The 21,419-nt window shown below is 41.4% G+C and overlaps 1 protein-coding gene across 7 annotated transcripts in view; it reads left to right on the forward strand.

Annotated features, from left to right (window-relative positions):
- cdc42bpaa (CDC42 binding protein kinase alpha (DMPK-like) a) overlaps nucleotides 1-21,419 on the forward strand; it is a 76,431-nt gene that overhangs the window by 15,783 nt on the left and 39,229 nt on the right. For all 7 annotated transcript variants that reach the window (XM_079853937.1, XM_079853938.1, XM_079853943.1 and 4 more), the window contains exons 3-5: nucleotides 772-855; nucleotides 962-1,057; nucleotides 2,254-2,402. In XM_079853937.1, coding sequence (XP_079710063.1) covers nucleotides 772-855; nucleotides 962-1,057; nucleotides 2,254-2,402 — 329 coding nt within the window. The remainder of the gene's footprint in view (nucleotides 1-771; nucleotides 856-961; nucleotides 1,058-2,253; nucleotides 2,403-21,419) is intronic.

A 21,419-nucleotide genomic window follows, 5' to 3' on the forward strand; every position in this document is an offset into this window, starting at 1 on the left:
ACTCTTTACATTCAAGACTGCTTGCGAGGATACTCGACAAACGTATATTTTGGCATAATTTGTTGTGCTTTTGTCCATTCAAGCGGCTTTCTGTGCGCGTGCCAGTGCTGCACTGAGTTTGCACTTGAATGGTTTAAAAGCACTTCCATGAATAAGAGTGATCATACAGTATAATGTAACGCTAGCCAAAGAATGACAGAAAAAATGGATGTTGCGTTAATTGGTAATTATATATGATATTAATACCAATAATAAGAAATGTTATAATTTGACATAATTTGACGTTATATGCGTGTATGTGTGTGTGTTACTACATAAAAAAGTGGCTTGGGTCAGATTTCAAAGTCATATTTTTCAGTTCAACTTCTGAGTTGCTGTTTGAGTTATTAAAATTGGATTTGGGCTGTCAGTGAAATTGTCACTGACTTGAGATCGAATTGCTGTCAGCTGATTGTCTTTACTTGTTGAGTCCTGAGTGTGCTTCTTTGTGAAGAATGCTTTCTTCCCTCAGAATGAGTTATATCATGATTTCATGGCAGCGTGTGTATATGTATGTGTACACCCGTAGTAACCCGACCTGCCCTGTAATTCAAGGTTTACACTCTGCTGTCACAAATAACCAACCACTTCCATGTGTGATCTGGTAATCTAGATGGAACAAAAGCAACACAAAGCGCTTATCATCTTATCAGGACCTCTAGAAATCCCCTCTTGCTTTCTTAATGGAGGAGCCGTGTGTCAGATCTCTGTGTGCTCTCCGGTGTGTTACAGGTAGCAGTTGTAAAGGTGAAAAGTTCAGACAAGGTGTTTGCCATGAAGATCCTCAACAAGTGGGAGATGCTGAAAAGAGCAGAGGTACACAATTAAATCTTTCTTGTGCAAAATCAATTAGTTTAGTTTGGAAAACTACATTGTTTGTGATCAACTAAATGTTAACCAATGTTTGTCTTTTTTTCCCCAGACAGCTTGTTTCCGGGAGGAACGGGACGTGCTGGTGAATGGGGACAGTCAGTGGATCACCACGCTGCACTACACCTTTCAGGATGACAACTTCCTGGTAGGCTTCTGCCATCTGAGTGCCCCTGACTCCACATTAACAGGAGCTTTGATTAGATCAGACTTGATTAGCCAATCCCAGTAGTCCCTGAACAGTCTTGGTCTGTTTCGTGAGGATGCTGGGCAGGAGAGAACCACACTTCTGGCCGGTTCCCATGTGGGGGATTACGATGAGAATCCCAGTCAAGTGTGGTGGTCATGTGGTTTTTCTCATTAAGCAAACCGCTTCTTCTAGAGGTCTGAGTGGTTGCTGTTGTCATGCAGGTTGTCTTCTCGACCACCAGACCAGAATACTACTACAGTAAACCTTTGTCACATCCATCCATCAAATCTATTTATCTCTCTGTTGTACTGTATATCGTTCTAATTCTATCGTTCTCTCTATTGTTCTGTTTATCAATCTATCGTTCCATCCACCTGTCTATTGTTCTATCTATCATTCTATCATTCTATCTATAGTTCTATCTATCATTCTATTTATCTATCTGTTGTTCTATCTATCATTCCATCCATCCATCCATCCTTCAGTCTATCATTATATCTATCATTCCATCTATTAATCTTTTTATCTATCTGTTGTTCTAATTATCTGTCATTCCATCCATCCATCCGTCCATCCATCGTTCTATCATTCTATCATTCTATAATTATATCTATAGTTCTATCTATCATTCTATTTATCTATCTGTTGTTCTATCTATCGTTCCATCCATCCTTCAGTCTATCATTATATCTATTGTTCTATCTATCAATTTATTTATTTATCTGTTTGTCATTTTATCGTTCTATTTACATCCATCTTTATATCTATCTACCTTTGTCTATCATTCTATCATTTATATTTAGCATTATATCTTTCGATTTATTTATCTATCTGTCGTTCCAACCGTCAATCCATCCATCCATCCTTCTATCATTATAGTATCTATCTGTATCTATCTCTATATCTATCTATCGCTCGTTCTCTCTTTCTATCGTTCTATCTGTCTATCGTTCTATCTATTGTTCTATCTATCTATCGATATCTATTGTTCTATCTATCTATCGATATCTATCATTCTATCTATTGTTCTATCTATCTATCGACATCTATCGTTCTGTGTATTGTTTTATCTTCTATCAATCTGCACATTTCTACTGTATCTGTTGTATGTCTGCTTTCATGTCATTTAGTTCTGACATGTCTGTCTTCTGCAGTACCTGGTGATGGATTACTACGTGGGTGGTGACCTCTTGACTCTTCTCAGCAAGTTTGAGGACCGTTTACCAGAGGACATGGCCCGATTCTACCTGGCGGAGATGGTTCTGGCGATCGATTCTGTGCATCAGCTGCACTACGTTCACAGGTGAGGCCATTTTGCTCACAGATTTGGCCTGGTTTTGCTTGTCTTTCTCACTTTTTTGGTTTCTACTGCACGACACTGACATTTGGAACAAATCGCATGGTAATAATTTGTGTGCTGGTCTATGGGAATGTGAATTCTTATGGGAACACAGGAAGTGACCAAATTGTTCTGATTTCAGCAATCACAGAGGACATTTTAGTACTGCCTTTGGCTGCCCAGTTGCTATTGCGATGTATGCTGCGGGGCACTGTTCCAGGGATTACGCTCGGAGGCGCCCAGCCTCTCAGATGTGGCTCCAGTGGAATTGATTTATTCTGGTCTTACTAATTGCAGGCTGCTGCTGCTACGGAGCAGAGCAGAGGTCCGTGCGTACAGTTTGCGCTCTGGTAACTCAAATAAGGACTGTAATTACAGGTTTAGCCACCCCGGCCGTGAGAGATTTGTTTTGGACGATTTAAAAAGGGTGCGATGCTGTGGGCAACTCCCTTCCAAAAAAAGGAAAATAGATGAAGTTGCATTTTTACCCACGTTTAAGTGCATCGTCCAATTTTGGACAGATTTACTCAAGCTTGAAATGAATGGTTACATAACCGCTTCCATAGTATAACCCAAAGCTTAACTTTAGGTGCTGGCGAAGGGGCGGGGCTTCCATTGTTGTCATTTATGCGGGAACGCAATGCAGGAAGTTGCCTATTTGTGTGCCAGGCTGTGAATTTCCTGTTAGTCTGTCCCCCATGCTGGAGGCTTTTCAGTTCACCAAGTCTGTTAAGTATTGTTTGAGTTTCTTCGCTTACAGTGTTTTTTATTTCTTAGGTGCTTGTTATTCACTATTACAGTATAAAGTGTATGTTTGTCCCTGCAGCAGTGTGCCTATGGTGATGCGCTACATCTTCCTGCTGTCCAGTTAAAGCTGTTTGCGTTTGAGTGGTAGTCAGAGCTCACACCATATGTTCAGTGATAAACTGTGACATGTTTTGGCCAAGACAGCTGTTCTTCTTACCTTACATCTCTCTTATGTGAATACATGGGCATGGCTGCACTGGCGTTTTCGCTGCATGAATAGGAAGAATTTCAGTGTTTCGGTTCTGTATTTGGAGTGGTGTTGTTAAATATATTATCAACTGAAACAAAGTCTTAAAGTCCCCCTGTGGTGAAAATCACATTTTTATATGTCTGTGTGCACAAGACGAACCATCTGCAAAGTCATAAATCAGCACATATTTTTCTGTTGATATGAAAAATCCGATACTTTTAGCAATATAGCGGGTAAATTTTATATATGATGTATATTACTATGTTATGATGATGAACTATATGCCTTTCTCCTCTGACGTTCTGAGTTGTTCAAAGCGTTTCTAAGCGTACTGGTTTTTAGATGGCAGCTGTGAGCCTCTGAGATGGTGAATGGGAACATGGCTTGTGTAACATTAGCAACACATCATTAGCTGTTTGATAATGTTGTCAAGCAGAAGGCTAATCATGTTAATTACGCCATGTGTCCGACATTTTAAAGAGCGATACCTTTGTGCAGCGTTTACCTCAGTAACTTGACCAAAGTCAGCATAACATTTTTTCAATTTCAATTCCTTGTTTCTGGTCTTATTGTGCACAATCATCTTTGCACATTTTTCCAAATCCAAACATAACACTTTTTCTTTGCAGTTTTTTTATAATAACTGGCTAGCTTCTGAAAAGATTTTCCTTTTCGACCAAACGCTATGAATCCCTTTTACTTTTACCTTAAAATGTGTTGAGGAAATCAACAATGCTGATTTCCTCTGAAGTCCATTTAAAATGGTTTCACGCACTAATAGAATAATAATTAGGGCTGTCACGACTCCTCAATTAAATTTGAGTGCTCAAATAAACAGTACTTATTCCATGCATGAGAATCCATGAACCGCATTATTAGACTGTTTTTAAAGGCTGCACGAATCAAGATATTAAAATCATTTAAAATCATAATATAGCATAGTGCTATTGTGAAATCACAAAGGCTTCGATTCAGTTAAATATTCAGTAAATATATGCACTGGGATTGATCATGCTGTAAAGTGTAACAACAACAACAATCAAATGGCTGTTGGTGCCTTGTGCATGTATTTTTATGATTATGTTTATATTATGTATATGTATTTTAACAGTGTTGTTCAATAAAACCATGAGATTACTATATCTATAATCTATATTCTTATCTATTATTCTTATGATATTTATGTAGGTCTATTTTAAGTCATTTCAATGGTTATTGTTCACTTAGGTCTATTTTTATTAAAAAACAAACAAACAAGATTACTCAATTAATCGTCAAAATAATCAACCGATTACACGATTACCAAAATAATTGTTAGTGACAGCCCTAATAATAATTTACTTTTTTGTGATAATATTTTTCTAATTTTCTTTCCGACGATTTTTGCTGTTTGTTTTCCATAAAATCTCCGTGTGGAGCGTTATACATGTCAGAGTAGTTTTTTATTTCAGATGAAAAAGGAAAATGCCGTTTTCTAAAACATTTTGATCTTTGACTAGATGCCCAGGTGGGTATATAGACTCATTTACCTTTCCAATTAATAGCTGTTTATTTGAAACAAACAAAAAGTGAAAGTGTCTCCGTCCTGTTTCTTAATGAGGACAGCTGTGAATAGTTGCATGTTCGGCTCCAGTCGAGTGGACTCCATATGTGTAAGCGGAGCACAGCGTGGAGCTTGTGACCGCTGCACCGACCTGTTCACCAGAGGTCAGCAGTTCACCTCCCGCATTACTCTCATTCCACACGCAGACAGGTATGTGACTCGCCCAGGACCATCCCTCTGAACACCACCAGACCAGCAGCAACAATCTCCTGAATGCAGGCTATTTTCAGCGCCGCCCCTCAGCGTCTGGCTATGAGCGAGTCTGGCCAGCATTTAAAAGACATCTAACACTCGTATTCCTAGAAGAACCCAGTGGCGTGTCTGGGATTTTGACACCTCATTGTCACTTCTGAGGCTCTGACAGCCACACCACTGCCATCTGCAGTCTGTCTCGGCTCCGGTCATATGAGCTGTCACTTTAAATGCTTGAGCTTGTTACAGTAAGATGGATTCTGGTTGGATCTGATCGTTCATCAGCTGGATAAAACTATATCGTTTCTCTGTGCCATTATCATTATAGCTGTGGTGTGAACTCTGCTATTCTTTAATATTGAGAACGATTACTAGAACTTTATCTTTATCGTTATCTTTATCTTCCTTGGTGTGAACGGGCCTTTACACATTTAGAAAAATACTGATAAAATATTGTGTTTGTGTCACATTTCTTTAGAAGGAATGGGTATTTCTATAAATTTTTCACGAAAGTATGCAATCTGAAGAGGTTTGAGCGATCTCTCCCGTCTACACTATACTGTTATCCTTTCAGCCAGAGCAACAGAGGGATCTCACGGACAGAAAACAGGAGTTATATGAGTTTTATGAGTTAATCAGAGTAGGCTACATATATCCGGAAGCATTAGCCCGGTATCAACAAAGGTACAGGGAAGAGACAAATGAAACATGACACCAAATAAATGCATGTTTATAAGTTCTTCAAGCAGTCTCTGGTATTTTCCATAATAATACGAGTATTTATTAGCGCAATGGTTAGCATAAGTAGCCTTTAGCATTGCATATAAATATATTTCTGCCTCATACAGTAATCAGACTCCCCATTGTATCGTAAAGCAAGTTATTTAAAACACTTACTGGTGACTGAAAGTGAGTTTTGAGCTGATTTTTTTTTAAATGTCTACCTGGTTGCCTGATATAAAAACATAGGAAATGACAGAAAGCTTAGACAGCATTCAAATAATAAAATGAATTAGATTTAACGTCTTCTTGCGCTTGAAAGGACAAATTCACACAAATGGCGAGTTTCCTAGTAAACATAAGCCCTATTCACACGGGATTAGTATTACCCCTGGACCTCTGTAATTAAGAAATTACCCCCTGACGTCTGTGTTTTTGGTGGCTCATTCACACGGGCAAATAAATGTTCGTAATTCCCTCGAGTTTACGGACTTTACAGCGCGCGCCCACCCATTCACACTTCACTAGCTGAACGTGCTGAGACGAAGATCGCGCTGCAGTATTGCAATTCAAAAAAATAACTTATTTAAAACCAATTTATTAGAGAAATATATTATATATATTATAGAATATCATATTATTGTATAAATATATAATATATTGTAGTGAATGTAAAAGACATAATTCACCTTTGTTATTAAGTGTAGTTCTGTACACTGTTTTTCTGCATAACTGTTCAGGGATCGCGGTCCCTTTAAGACGTTGGGAAGGCGTGATGACGTAGGACGCGCGGCAGCGCTTTTCTTCCGTGGTTTTTTGTTTACCTTGTAAAATAAACGACACACGCATTCGTGTGCTCAAAGTGAGAAGTTGTCTCTTGCAAATTACTGCAATTTCCACACTGGTGACCCCGACATTAGTCTGCTGGACGTATCCAGAGACACGACGCGATCATGACCGCGAACGCTGTCACCCTCAAACTCCCCGAATTCTGGGAATCGTCAGCATCTGCATGGTTCGCCCAGACTGAAGCGCAGTTCGCGCTGCGTGAGATCACCGCGGATACGACTAAATATTACTACGTTGTGTCTGCTCTCGGAAATTCAACAGCATCCAGGGTGGTTAGCCTTCTTACAAATCCTCCCGAAAATGAGAAGTATACAGCACTTAAAACCCACCTGTTGAAAACGTTTGAACTGTCGGACACTGAGAGAGCCAGCAGGCTTTTCTCACTTCAAGGACTGGGTGACAGCAAACCGTCCGAGCTCATGGACCGTATGCTGGATCTTTTGGGCGAACACAGACCTGACTTTCTTTTCATCCAGCTTTTCCTGCGTCAGCTGCCTTCCCAAGTGAGAGCTGCATTAGCCAACACCACAATCACTGACTGTCGTAAACTAGCTGAAGAGGCTGATAAATTTTTCCTGGCGAGTCAGGGACATTGTGCGGCCGCGTTTTCCCCTGCACATATCTCTTCAGTGACACAGGACGACTCCACTGTTATTGCTGCGACTACTTCTCGTCGGCAGCAGTTTTCTGGCACCCAACAGCTCTCTGGATTGTGTTTCTATCATGCAAAGTTTGGAACCAAGGCCAACAAATGCCGTCCACCATGCAGTTTCAGTGTTTCGGGAAATGCCAGGGCCGGCGCTCAGTAGTGGCCATGAGTGTCGGCCGAGTAGGCAGGCTGCTTTTCATCCACGATAGCATCTCCGGTCGCCGTTTTCTGTGCGACACGGGAGCACAAAGGAGCGTTCTGCCTGCATCCCGTTTGGACATGGTGACCGACAGCCACGGCCCCCCTATGGAAGCTGCCAACGGTAGCCCCATCCGCACATATGGAACAAGGTATGTCAAACTGTGCTTCGGAGGACAGCAGTTCGGTTGGGACTTTGTTACTGCAAAGGTTGCCGTTCCCCTCCTCGGCGCCGATTTTTTGTGTGCACATGGACTGTTGGTAGATGTTAAGAACCGCCGTCTGATTGATGCTGTCACGTTTTGTTCTTATACGTGCACGCTCAGTGAGGCTGACCCCATCCGACTGTCTAACATGCTCTCAGCTTCCGATGACTTCCACCGTCTACTGGCCAGTTTCCCAGCCCTCACTCAGCCCACTTTCTCTGCATCTACTGTGAAGCATGGTGTGGAGCACCATCTTGCCACTGCTGGTCCACCCGTTTACGTCCGCGCTCGGCGCCTCGACCCGACCAAGCTTGCCGTTGCAAAGGCTGAGTTTGCAAACATGGAACGCCTGGGCATAATACGCCGATCCGACAGCCCATGGGCATCACCCCTCCACATTGTCCCCAAACCTGGCGGCGGCTGGCGCCCGTGTGGCGACTACCGGCGGCTTAATGAGGCAACGGCACCTGATCGATACCCAGTCCCGAACATACAAGATTTTTCAGCACACCTGGCTGGCAAGGTAATTTTTTCCAAGGTGGACCTCGTCCGGGGATATCATCAGGTGCCGGTACACCCACGGGACATTCCCAAAACAGCAGTAATCACGCCGTTTGGTCTGTTTGAGTTCCTACGCATGCCGTTCGGCCTTAAAAACGCCGCCCAGTCTTTCCAGCGCCTCATGGACTCTGTTTTGCGGGACCTGCCTTTCCTTTTTGTGTACTTGGATGACATCCTGGTAGCAAGCACGTCCAAGTCTCAGCACCTGGTGCACCTCCAAACCCTTTTTGAGCGGCTTAGCCACCATGGACTAATTGTCAACCCCGCCAAGTGCCAGTTTGGTCTCTCCACCATCGACTTCCTAGGACACAGAGTCACTAAGGACGGGGCAGTTCCTCTCCCATCAAAGGTGGAGGCAGTCATGCAGTTCCCACGCCCACCCACTGTCAAATCCCTGCAGGAGTTCCTCGGCATGGTAAATTTTTATCACCGCTTCATCCCTCGAGCCGCTCAGCTCATGGGGCCTTTGCACGAGGCCCTGAAGGGTAAACCCAAACACGCTGTGGACTGGACTGAGAGCAGAGTCAAGGCTTTTGATGCCACTAAAACAGCACTAGCGAACGCCACCATGCTGGCGCATCCTTCTGCGACAGCCCCCATTGCCATCACCTCGGACGCCTCGGATTACGCTGTCGGCGCTGTTTACGAGCAGTGGGTGGGCGGGGCCTGGCAGCCGCTGGCTTTCTTTAGCCGTCAGCTGCGCCCTTGTGAGCGGAAGTACAGCACTTTCGACCGGGAGCTGCTGGGTCTCTACCTCGCCATTAGACACTTTCGTTCCCTGCTAGAAGGCCGACACTTCACTGCTTTTGTGGACCACAAGCCGCTGACTTTTGCCATGGCCAAGGTGGCTGAGCCGTGGTCTGCCCGCCAGCAACGGCATCTGTCTTACATTTCCGAGTTCACCACGGACTTGCAGCACGTTGCCGGTAAGAGCAACCACGTGGCGGACTGCCTATCACGGGCCGTGGCAGGGGCAGTCCATCTTGGTTTAGATTACAACCACATGGCCGCGACTCAGACCACAGACCCAGACGTGCAACATCTTAAAAACTCTACCACTGGACTGCAGATTGAGAACGTGGTTTTTGCCGATGCCGGCACAACACTCCTGTGTGACATCTCCACAGGTAGTCCTCGGCCAATCGTTCCCTCAGGGTTGAGACGACAAGTGTTTGATGCCATCCACGGTCTCTCCCACCCAGGTGCGAAAGCTTCACAGAGACTTGTTGCAGCTAAATTTGTTTGGCACGGCCTCAAGAAGGACGTTAGGGACTGGGCTAACACCTGTGTTGAGTGCCAACGGGCCAAAGTACACCGCCACACTAAAGCCCCATTAGAATCATTCCCGGTTCCTGAGAGGCGTTTTGACCACGTAAACGTGGACCTGGTTGGTCCTCTGCCCTGCTCTCAAGGTTTCACATATTTGTTAACCATGGTTGACAGGACCACCCGCTGGCCTGAGGCTGTGCCACTGACATCTGTGACGTCTGTCGAGATGACACGGGCATTTATTGGCACCTGGATTGCCCGTTTTGGTACCCCTTCGGACATTTCCTCTGACCGAGGTGCGCAATTCACGTCTGAGCTTTGGGACGCTGTCGCACAGAGCCTCGGAGTGAAACTCCACCGCACGACTGCATATCACCCGCAGGCTAACGGACTCTGTGAACGTTTTCATAGGTCGATGAAGGCTTCCCTGCGTGCCAGCCTCAAAGACAGCAACTGGGTCGACAAGCTCCCGTGGGTGATGCTGGGCATCAGGACTGCACCAAAGGAGGACCTTCAGTCCTCATCCGCGGAACTTGTTTACGGACAGCCGCTGCGAGTGCCAGGGGATTTTGTCCCTAACACCACCGTTCCCTGGTCTGCTTCTCTCCAGCGGTCTACTCTACTGGATAATGCAAGGCTTTTTGCACCCATCCCCACTTCCCGTCACAGCCTCCCTCAGTCACATATCCCCGCAGGACTTCAAACAGCCGACTATGTTTTCATTCGCCACGATGCCCACAGGGGACCACTACGCCCACCCTACGAGGGCCCATTCCGGGTTCTGGAGGCAGGGGACAAACACTTTGTGGTGGACAGGGGTGGCAAACCGGAGCGACTCTCCATCGACCGCCTTAAACCGGCTCATTTGGACGTGGCTAGGCCCATTGACCTGGCCCAGCCCCCACGACGCGGACGGCCTCCTGCTCTGCCCCCACCCTGTGCTCCCATCCCACTCAAGCCTCCCACACTCCATGCCCCTCACCCGTGTAATGACGTTACACCGGCTGCATTGGGGTCTCCTCGACCTTCGGTAAAGCGCAGTCGTTGTGGCCGGTTGATACGCCCACCTCCACGTTGACTGTTTGGTTTTTATGTTATGGTGAATTCTGGGGGGACGTGTGTAGTGAATGTAAAAGACATAATTCACCTTTGTTATTAAGTGTAGTTCTGTACACTGTTTTTCTGCATAACTGTTCAGGGATCGCGGTCCCTTTAAGACGTTGGGAAGGTGTGATGACGTAGGACGCGCGGCAGCGCTTTTCTTCCGTGGTTTTTTGTTTACCTTGTAAAATAAACGACACGCATTCGTGTGCTCAAAGTGAGAAGTTGTCTCTTGCAAATTACTGCAATTTCCACAATATCTTCTTTTTCTTTTATTCTTTGTCCATATTTACAACAAGCCTGCCTGAAGAAGGTATTATAAATACCGAAACGTCGCGATAGGCTTGTTTTTCTATTCATTTTATTTGGTTTATTTCATTTTATATCATTTTTACTCTTTCACACTTTGATTTCTTGAGATACTTACAGGATGGACGTCTTTAGAGGCCGTGTGAGACAAAGAAATGCTCCACGATACAGACTACTAAATTACACTACCACAAAAAGCGTCCAAACTTTCCAAAAGAGCTTCCATGCTGCGCCAAAATGCTTAATTTGATGTTTCCATGACAACGGTCCGAGTTGAGCTTCCGGATCACGTCTTTACTGTAGTTTGTTTTCTCTTTTGCAGCACTTCATAGTTTTTATCGGAGAAAAATCTAACCTCTGCGATTATTACAAATTACCGGAGGTCCCTAGGTAATACTAATCCCGTGCGAATAGGGCTATAGTCGGTTATGGCTTAAGTGAATGCAAATAGTAGAGATGTCTTACATTGACAGCAGCCTAATAATCCTGCCGAGAATTGTTAAAAGATACATAGGTCAAAAATAACCAAAACAATTACTCTTTTATTCATTTATTACTTTTTTTGTGGCGGGGCCTGTAAAAATGTAATCATTGAATTAATTGAATAGAATCGAAAATCTTGAATTGAATCGAAAATCAAATCACATTTAGATCTTTTGAATCGGTATAAAATCAAATCAAATCGAACGTCTGTATCGATACTAGGGATGTGCACGAATATTCTAATTTTCGATTATTCGATCTGTAGGCCTAATTATTATGCGAAAAATAAAAACCCAAAGTGCTGGTTGAAACTTTGCTTAGCAAACCGTTATCTTTGTGTCTCTGCAATGTCTGTCAGGACAGTGTCTTTTCTCACTCGAGCATGTGGATATTATTGTTTTTCTCAACATGAATGTGAAACAATATAAACACGATAACCATATGCTGACTCGAGTGCATATGTACGGTCTGTACGATAACTGCTTTATTAGCGTTTTTTCCCCCTGTTCGCGCTGCTTGAGCTTATGCTTTTGTTCTTTATATATTTTTTTGTTTACATATATTGTTTGATGTTTTCAACTAAAAGAAAACCTTAAGATATATAGTAAGCTTGTTCAGAAATCGTGACAAAAACTTAAACTTAAACTTAAAAAAAGAACGTCTTTCTCGCTTAAACGTCATTTAAATAAACTAATATTAGAATATTCTATTTTTATAAGCCTGAATATTCTAATACAATATTTTTGAAAAATGCCCATCTCTAATCGATACCCAGCCCTAATATCAACCACAATTTCGAAGATTTCCTTTCTTTGTGTCATCTTATTTGATCAGGCTGCCAACATTTTTTAAATATTTTCACACAATTGGATTAAAAATGCAAAATAACCATATTTCTGAGATGAAAAATTGGCACAACTCGCAAAATTAAACATGCAACATAGTGAGGTCATGTGACAAGCATACTGCATGCTATTTCAAAAAGTAGTGATTATACCATACTGCACAGTATACAGTATGCTAATGTTCCATTCTGAACATAACCAAAGTGTGTAGTGAGATCCTGTTGGTGCTTGATTCAGGGTGTGGTGTGGCACAGCTGCACAGCCTCTTGGGATCACCAGGATCGTCCATCTTTGCCTGGAATCTCAGGAGCTCCCAGAGGAATGAACACCACTGCAGCTTCTGAGCGAGATCTCAACCCCAGATCCTCGACCACATCGCTGATCACCATCTGCAGAATCCTGGAGGCCGCAGAAGAAAGCCCCCTCGCATTCCTGCGGTCTCTTTTAGCAGGAAGCCGACACTGAAGTCAGCAGTAAACTACTCTGTGACCTTTGTATGGCAGTTCACAGCTTCCTGTTCTTACAGTGTAACAACTGTAAGGTTCGAGTTTATAAAGTACAGTAACTGTCCAGCTGGAGGAAGCCATTAGTAACAGTAGGTTATTGTGGTTTAAGTATGTGAAGTTTTGTCTCCTCTTGTAAGATTCTTCTCAGGGCTGTTTTGGATGGGGAATTAACCTCTCCATCACAGCTCCGCTCCAAGCTATTGTGTAATCTGGGTTAATATTGATTCAGGTGTGCATGTTTTCTGCTCGAATGAGTTGCTGGCAGAGAAAATCTAGCCTGGAGCTCATTCGGATCATGAGGTCGGCCTCTGTCGCATTGACAAACACACACCTCAGTTATTCTGGAGCTCCTGAGATCTTCACTCTAGTGGTTTAGCGAGGTCTGTTTGTGATAATCTGGTTATTGACCCTCCTCTGGACTGTGTGCAGATATTGATCTGAATTCCTGAATTTCCACCCCTTTTCCCTCTCTCTCGGGATGATAACCTGATGGGTCGGATAGATACGGCCCTCTCCTGACCGCAGGTCCTTGGTGTCTCTTACAGTCAACTGCCAATAGCTGTCATCAGATGATTGGAGCCGTCTTAGTCAGCGTCCTTACAGATAACATTCAATTGTTTTTCTCTGTTGTTCTATTTTCTTTTGACCGGGAATTAAACAAGCCATAATGAATCGGTAGATTTGTCTAAAGACCTATTCGGACGGGACTAGTTTCACAGGGGGACGTTAGAGAAATTTCTGTTTCACAGACGTACTTTGAGATTTTAATCCTGTCCGAATCTGCCATGTCTGTCTTTTTCTCACACGACCTCTGTAAAAATTCCAGAGCAAATTACCTACTGTTTTTCGTCAAACTCGGCGGTCCTCAGAGAAATCTAATCCCGTCCGAATGCGAATGTCTGTGATTGCCGAACATTTTTTTTCCAAAACGCTTTTTCTTATGTGTTTTGGTCAACGTGAACTACCGTACAATCTCTTGCTATCGAGCCGGTATTCAAGTTTCTGCTTTTTGCGCACCGATAATGGATGTAGTTTGGTAGCCTACACTGCGAAGAAATAATAAAAAAAATGAAATCAACAAGAAGAGCCAAATCACGTAAACTGTTAAGACTGGATACTGTAATATCAGTTTCAGGTACTTTCATTTCTGCACTTAATTACATAACATGTAAATTATAAAAGTTAAAACTTTTTATTCCGGTGGGTTTATTATAAGAACCCAGTTCTATAAAATCATGATGATAAATCTATGTTTAGTTTTTTTATACTACAATTTTTATAAAATGTTTACAAAACACTAAATACGTTAGGACGTTTTACTTTATATTTCAAAGTGCTTAATTTTAAAAGTACTTAATTTCAAATGACCATATGCAATCCACGCATTCTGAACACGTGATCTTCTGCAATGCCCACATGTAAAACACAGACACTCCTACCTCGGTAATAAACACGGAGATGTTAGTCCCGTCCGAATCCGTACATGAAATCACAGACGTAGGTTGATAAGAATTGTAACTCAAACGTCGTTTGGAAAACTAGTCCCGTCCGAATAGGGCTTAAGACTGTAAATGTGGAAATTGGGATCTTCCTTTTTGGGAAGGAACTAAAAATTGTGATGCTTTGAAACTAAACTACATTTTTCAGCAGTGTGATTAAAGTTAAGCTTTTAAATTTAAACATTATTAATTTATATTAATATTATTATACTTAATATTAATATATTATTATGAATATTATCAAAAAAAATTTTTTGCATGTTTCATATGAACAATCAATAATCAGGTGCAATTAGATGTGAATATATATATGAAGAGTTCAGATGCAAAAGCCTCTAAGTGCCATCTGAAATTTTGTTCTAGAATGATCATTTTTATCAAGCTCGTATATTTAAGTTCAATAATTTCACTTAAATGGCAATGCAAATTACCTATTAATTGTCATTTAAGTGAAATTACTTAACCTAAATATACAAGCTTTATAAAAATTATCATTCTAGAAGAAAATTTCAGATGGCACTTAGAGGCTTTTGCATCTGAACTCTTCATATATATATATATATATATATATATATATATATATATATATATATATATATATATATATATATATATATATATATATATATATATATATATATATATATATATATATATATATATATAAATAAATATATATATATATATATATATATATATATATATATATATATATATATATATATATATATATATATATATATATATATATAAATATATATATATAGGTAACTAAACCTATGCGCATGAACTCGGCAATCGACTACTTTGGACTTCAACCGAAAACAGGATATAAACACAGGTATTTGCGCTGGCTTAAATAACATAATTTTTATACATATCTTTCACATCTTCTGCAGTCAGATTCACTCGTGTTCACTCTGAAGGAATCACTCACATTTTCTGTGCACTTGTAATGACACATCAAGGATGTTAAGAGGCTAAAAGCAGGTTTAAAACTTGCCCCATTGAAGTCAACAGGGTGCAAATTTTAAAAATAGAATAACTCTGTGTAGGCAACACCGATTTTTGTCGTTCTCTGTATTGACAGCACTCCAAATGTACAAAAAAATGAGCTCAATGTTAAAATTGACCGGAGTTCTCCTTTAAGTCATTTTAGATGCATTTAAGAAAAACAGCACCTGTTGAGGAAGTTGAGGCCTGTTGTAAACCACTAAACAGGATGCGGTGTAAACCCTGAAGGAAGTGGTACACCACTGCTAGTTGTTCTGCTCCTCATAGGAAGTGATGCCTCATTTCCAGGAAATGAGACACCATTCTTTGTGAAATGCTCAGTGTGACTGCGATGAGGCTCTCTGATAGTACAACCGGACAGCTGACCATTGGAGACGTTAGTGGTCAGTAAGCCATACCACTTCTCTCTGTCTGTCTGATGTCAGGGCAGATGGTGTCCACAGATCAACATGCTCTTTTAAAGCAGGATTACCTCCCTTCCTCTGATCACTTGTCCTCTCTTTCTGTTGGTGTGTGTGTTGAGGCCTTGATGCACAACACTGACATCTTTGACTCTTTATTTGTTGATATGTAGCTAATTGGTTTATGTGAAGTGTCTGGGAAATGTGTGCTTTGTCTGGAATGCTCTTAAGAAAGGGCGGAGTTATGCTAGCTGGATTTAAACCAATTAGACACCAGAAAGTACGATCCGATTATGGGGTAATTCACACTGAGCATGAATATTGAGCGTTACATTATTTTTATTTTTTTCACTGACCAGTTAACAAGAAGTTTTGTTTATATGTCCAGAACTGCAATTTTTTTTTAAAAGCTCATAATGCCAAAAGTTTTTTGAACTGCAGGAAGCAGTCTTTCCCGTGTTTCTTTGTGGAAAGAGAAAATCAGGAAGAGAAAATAGCTGCTAGTAGAGTAAACATGGTCATCACTGTAAGTGGTCTATTTGCGGAAGGGCTGGGAGGGATGTTTGCTGTTTTGACCACCCCCTTCCACTCGCGAGACTGACAAATAACAAATAGTTGCAAGAGAGAGGAATGCTGGGTCATGCTAAAGGCCATTGGTGTTTACTGTTTACGCATTTATAGGGAAAATTGCAGGGTTTTAAGTACAGCTCATGACTTTGGACCGCCTAGCCATGGGAAAGCGTTTCAGTTCATTGAGCACTCTCTCTTTCTGGCAATGCAAATTCAGCAGTGCTTTATTGGCATGACAAAAAGTTTGTGTTAGGGGTTATTCAAATCTGTAACATTTAAGCATGAGCGCTAGTAATAGTGATTAGTGTTGTCACTATACTGGCATTTCTAACTTTGATACAATACCTTGAAAAGTATCGGTATTCAATACATGTGATACCACAAGGAAAAAATGCTGCATATACTGTCATATAGATATTTTTTATAGACAACCCCAAATCAGAAAAAGTTGGGACACTGTACAAATTGTGAATAAAAACAGAATGCAATGATGTGGAAGTTTCAAATTTCAATATTTTATTCAAAATACAACATAGATGACATATCAAATGTTTAAACTGAGAAAATGTATAATTTTAAGGGAAAAATAAGTTGATTTTAAATTTCATGGCATCAACACATCTCAAAAAGTTGGGACAAGGCCATGTTTACCACTGTGTGGCATGCCCTCTTCTTTTTATAACAGTCTGCAAACGTCTGGGGACTGAGGAGACAAGTTGCTCAAGTTTAGGAATAGGAATGTTGTCCCATTCTTGTCTAATACAGGCTTCTAGTTGCTCAACTGTCTTAGGTCTTCTTTGTTGCATCTTCCTCTTTATGATGCACCAAATGTTTTCTATGGGTGAAAGATCTGGACTGCAGGCTGGCCATTTCAGTCCCGGATCCTTCTTCTACGCAGCCATGATATTATAATTGATGCAGTATGTGGTCTGGCATTGTCATGTTGGAAAATGCAAGGTCTTCCCTGAAAGAGACGACGTCTGGATGGGAGCATATGTTGTTCTAGAACTTGGATATACCTTTCAGCATTGATGGTGCCTTTCCAGATGTGTAAGCTGCCCATGCCACACGCACTCATGCAACCCCATACCATCAGAGATGCAGGCTTCTGAACTGAGCGCTGATAACAACTTGGGTTGTCCTTGTCCTCTTTAGTCTGGATGACATGGCGTCCCAGTTTTCCAAAAAGAACTTCAAATTTTGATTCGTCTGACCACAGAACAGTTTTCCACTTTGCCACAGTCCATTTTTAATGAGCCTTGGCCCAGAGAAAACGCCTGCGCTTCTAGATCCTGATTAGATATGGCTTCTTTTTTGACCTATAGAGTTTTAGCCGGCAACGGCGAATGGCACGGTGGATTGTGTTCACCGACAATGTTTTCTGGAAGTATTCCTGAGCCCATGTTGTGATTTCCATTACAGTAGCCTTCCTGTATGTGATGCAGTGCCGTCTAAGGGCCCGAAGATCACGGGCATCCAGTATGGTTTTCCGGCCTTGACCCTTACGCACAGAGATTGTTCCAGATTCTCTGAATCTTTGGATGATATTATGCACTGTAGATGATGATAACTTAAAACTCTTTGCAATTTTTCTCTGAGAAACTCCTTTCTGATATTGCTCCACTATTTTTCGCCGCAGCTTTGGGGGAATTGGTGATCCTCTGCCCGTCTTCTGAGAGACACTGCCACTCTGAGAGGCTCTTTTTATACCCAATCATGTTGCCAATTGACCTAATAAGTTGCAAATTGGTCCTCCAGCTGTTCCTTATATGTACATTTAACTTTTCCGGCCTCTTATTGCTACCTGTCCCAACTTTTTTGGAATGTGTAGCTCTCATGAAATCCAAAATGAGCCAATATTTGGCATGACATTTCAAAATGTCTCACTTTGAACATTTGATATGTTATCTATATTCTATTGTGAATAAAATATAAGTTTATGAGATTTGTAAATTATTCCATTCCTTTTTTACTCACAATTTGTACAGTGTCCCAACTTTTTCTGATTTGGGGTTGTGTATATATTTATATATTTATCCATCTATGGGAAGTCTAGGCAATCAAAAAAATCTTCTGAAGAGATGACTTTATATGGTAAAGCCTTTAAAGGGATACCTCACCGTTTTTTCATATTAAACTATGTTATTCCCTTAACTAAGACGAGTTGATACATACCTCTCTCGTCTCAGTGCGTGCACTCAATCGCTCTGGCGCGCGGCGACACTTTGATAGCACTTAGCTTAGCCCAGTTCATTCATTAGGGACCAAACAGAGATGAAGTTAGAAGCGACCAAACACCTCCACGTTTTCCCTATTTAAATACAGTTACACGAGTAGCTACACAACCAAGTATGGTGACACAAAATAAAACGTGGCGTTTTTCTAAGCGGGTAAAAAGGATAACTATAATGTATGGCGGAATAGCACTTGGGAGCACTTCAACTCGGCGCAGTAAAAAGTCACGCCTGAAAAAGCCTCTTCCTCTCACTTCTGTCATTAGAACCAACGTGACTTTTTACTGCGCCGAGTCGAAGTGCTCCCAAGTGCTATTAAGCTAAGTGCTATCAAAGTGTCGCCGCACGCCAGAGCGATTGAGTGCACGCACTGAGACGAGAGAGGTATGTATCAACTCGTCTTAGTTAAGGGAATAACATAGTTTAATATGAAAAAACGGTGGAGTGTTCCTTTAAGCTTTTTTCATATAAACGTTGATCAATTACCATTACAATCTCACAAATATTTGCTAACTTAATGTATTTGTTTTTATAATGGGGTAATTGTGTTGCAGTAGCTGACACACAGCACAAGGAAGCTTGATTTCAAATAGTAAATTGAATTTAAAGACAATATTGATTGATATTGATAAATATTGATATTTTTGACAACACTAAGCCTGCCTTTGCAGACATGACTAATAGCAGTGCAGATCAAACTAAGGTCATGTGTCCAACAAAGCCTTTTTAGCCAGCCGAAAACACACCAGGAGCCCTTTTGAAAATGCTTTGCTTCGGGCTCTTGAGAGCACATGATCGACGTAGCATAATTGTCCCGCCCCTCCTCCATTGTGATTGGACAGCTGGGTAAAAAGCGACAGTGATGAGCTTTGAAAATTAAATTTTATCCCAAAAAAGGTCTGGAAAAAACGCCAAGCGCCCAGTGTGAAATAGACGCTGAGTGTCTTGTCACGCTGCTGGCATTTTTAAATACACGACGCTACCATTGAAAATATTTGAAAAAAATATGCTGGCCTTCGGAAAAAACTATTTGGTGGACACAGCCAATCCTAGCACCATGTTAATGTTAGGAATTTGTGGAATTCTGTCTCTCTCAGTATCTTGGCAGTACCAATCTCTTTTTCTGTAAACATAGCTCGTCTGATAAGAGTTTCCAGTGGTCTCGTCATCATGCCGTGAGGTTGGCATCAGCTTGCCTTTATTAGGACATTTTTCTTTTTCACCCAATTTCTATTAAACCCGGTTAGGTGGCAAAAAGCACTCAGTTCAGTCCTCACGCGCTCTGAGCAGTGGCTTCATGTGCGTGCGTCTCTCAGACATCGCTCAGAAACCATCTCACAGCGCCCGCATATAGTGAAATTAGTTGTCTTTCGCTGCTTAAATCACTTGTTTTTAAACAACAATGCTTAAAAATGCATGCAAATGGTACGTTTTTGTGATGGTGCAGCACAGCAACGTGACTTGAGCATAACCGTGGTAGAGACAATAGTCCAAAAAAACTACCAGTTGACGAATTTCCACTGTTTAATTGTGTCTACCAGTATATCGCCCACCCCTAGTTTATTATTGGTTAATTTATTTGTTTCATGTTCTCACCAGGCACTATAATAAACACACAAAACCATGTTTATCCTCATTGCAAGTAAACCCATATTTATATCTTTTTTCTTATGTAGTTTTGTTTCTTATGTAGTTTTGTTAGTGGTTTTCTAGGATATTTTTTTTTCTAGAATCTTTTGTAACATTATAAATGTCTAGACTGTCAATTTCGGTCATTTTAATGCATCCTTGCAGAATAAATCTGAACTATATCCGAACGATAGTTAAGTTTGTGTTCTGTGCATGTATGTCGTATGTTAGTGATTATGGCAGAATAAACCCTTATAGGATGATCAGGACACTGATGTGAATTGTGAAATGGTTAATTTTGAAATAGTGGTTGAATGTACATGTATCCTGCATGTATGACTACTTTCTGAATCAGTAAATAAATGGTCATTATTCATAAGTTATTAAGAAATAATTGATTGCAGAATAAGAATCATGTCCTACAGAGAGCGACTAATAAGTGCGTTGGAATGCTCTGTGGATCAAAGCATTTTTTGGGCTGGCTGAGAAAGAAAGAGAGAGAAGTTATTTTTAACAACACGGCTCTGTTTCTCAGTGCCCACTGATCCTTTACTGTCTCTATCACTCACACACACACAGTCTTCCACCACCTGCCCATCTACTGACCAGCTGCTGCCCCTCCTGTCTCTCTCTCTCTCTCTCTCTCTCTCTCTCTCTCTCTCTCTCTCTCTCTCTCTCTCTCTCTCTCTCTCTCTCTCTCTCTCTCTCTCTCTCTCTCTCTCTCTCTCTCTCTCTCTCTCTCTCTCTCTCTCTCTCTCTCTCTCTCTCTCTCTCTCTCTCTCTCTCTGTGTGTGTGTGTGTTAAAGAGACCCTGAGGACATGAAACATTGCATGACCATTCACACAATAAGGTCATTTATACCTATTTTTAAAAATCTCAATACATATCTAATCGGCACCCAAGAATCGTAATAGTATTGTATCAGGAGATAAGTGTATCGTCCCAACCCTAATGGGAGGTGAATACAGTCTACAGGGACACATCTCTCTCTTTCTTGATTGTTTTCCTCAAACTCATCTTAATAATGTCCTCTTGGTCTTTGTTGACCACATACATCAGCAAGAATTTTGACAGACGCTGATAGCTTGTTCAATGGTTGATATATTATTTTATTATATTTAAGACACTCTTTTCCGCTCCTCAAA

This window comes from Squalius cephalus (genome assembly GCF_949319135.1).
Source record: "Squalius cephalus genome assembly, chromosome: 20".
Lineage (NCBI taxonomy): Eukaryota > Metazoa > Chordata > Actinopteri > Cypriniformes > Leuciscidae > Squalius > Squalius cephalus.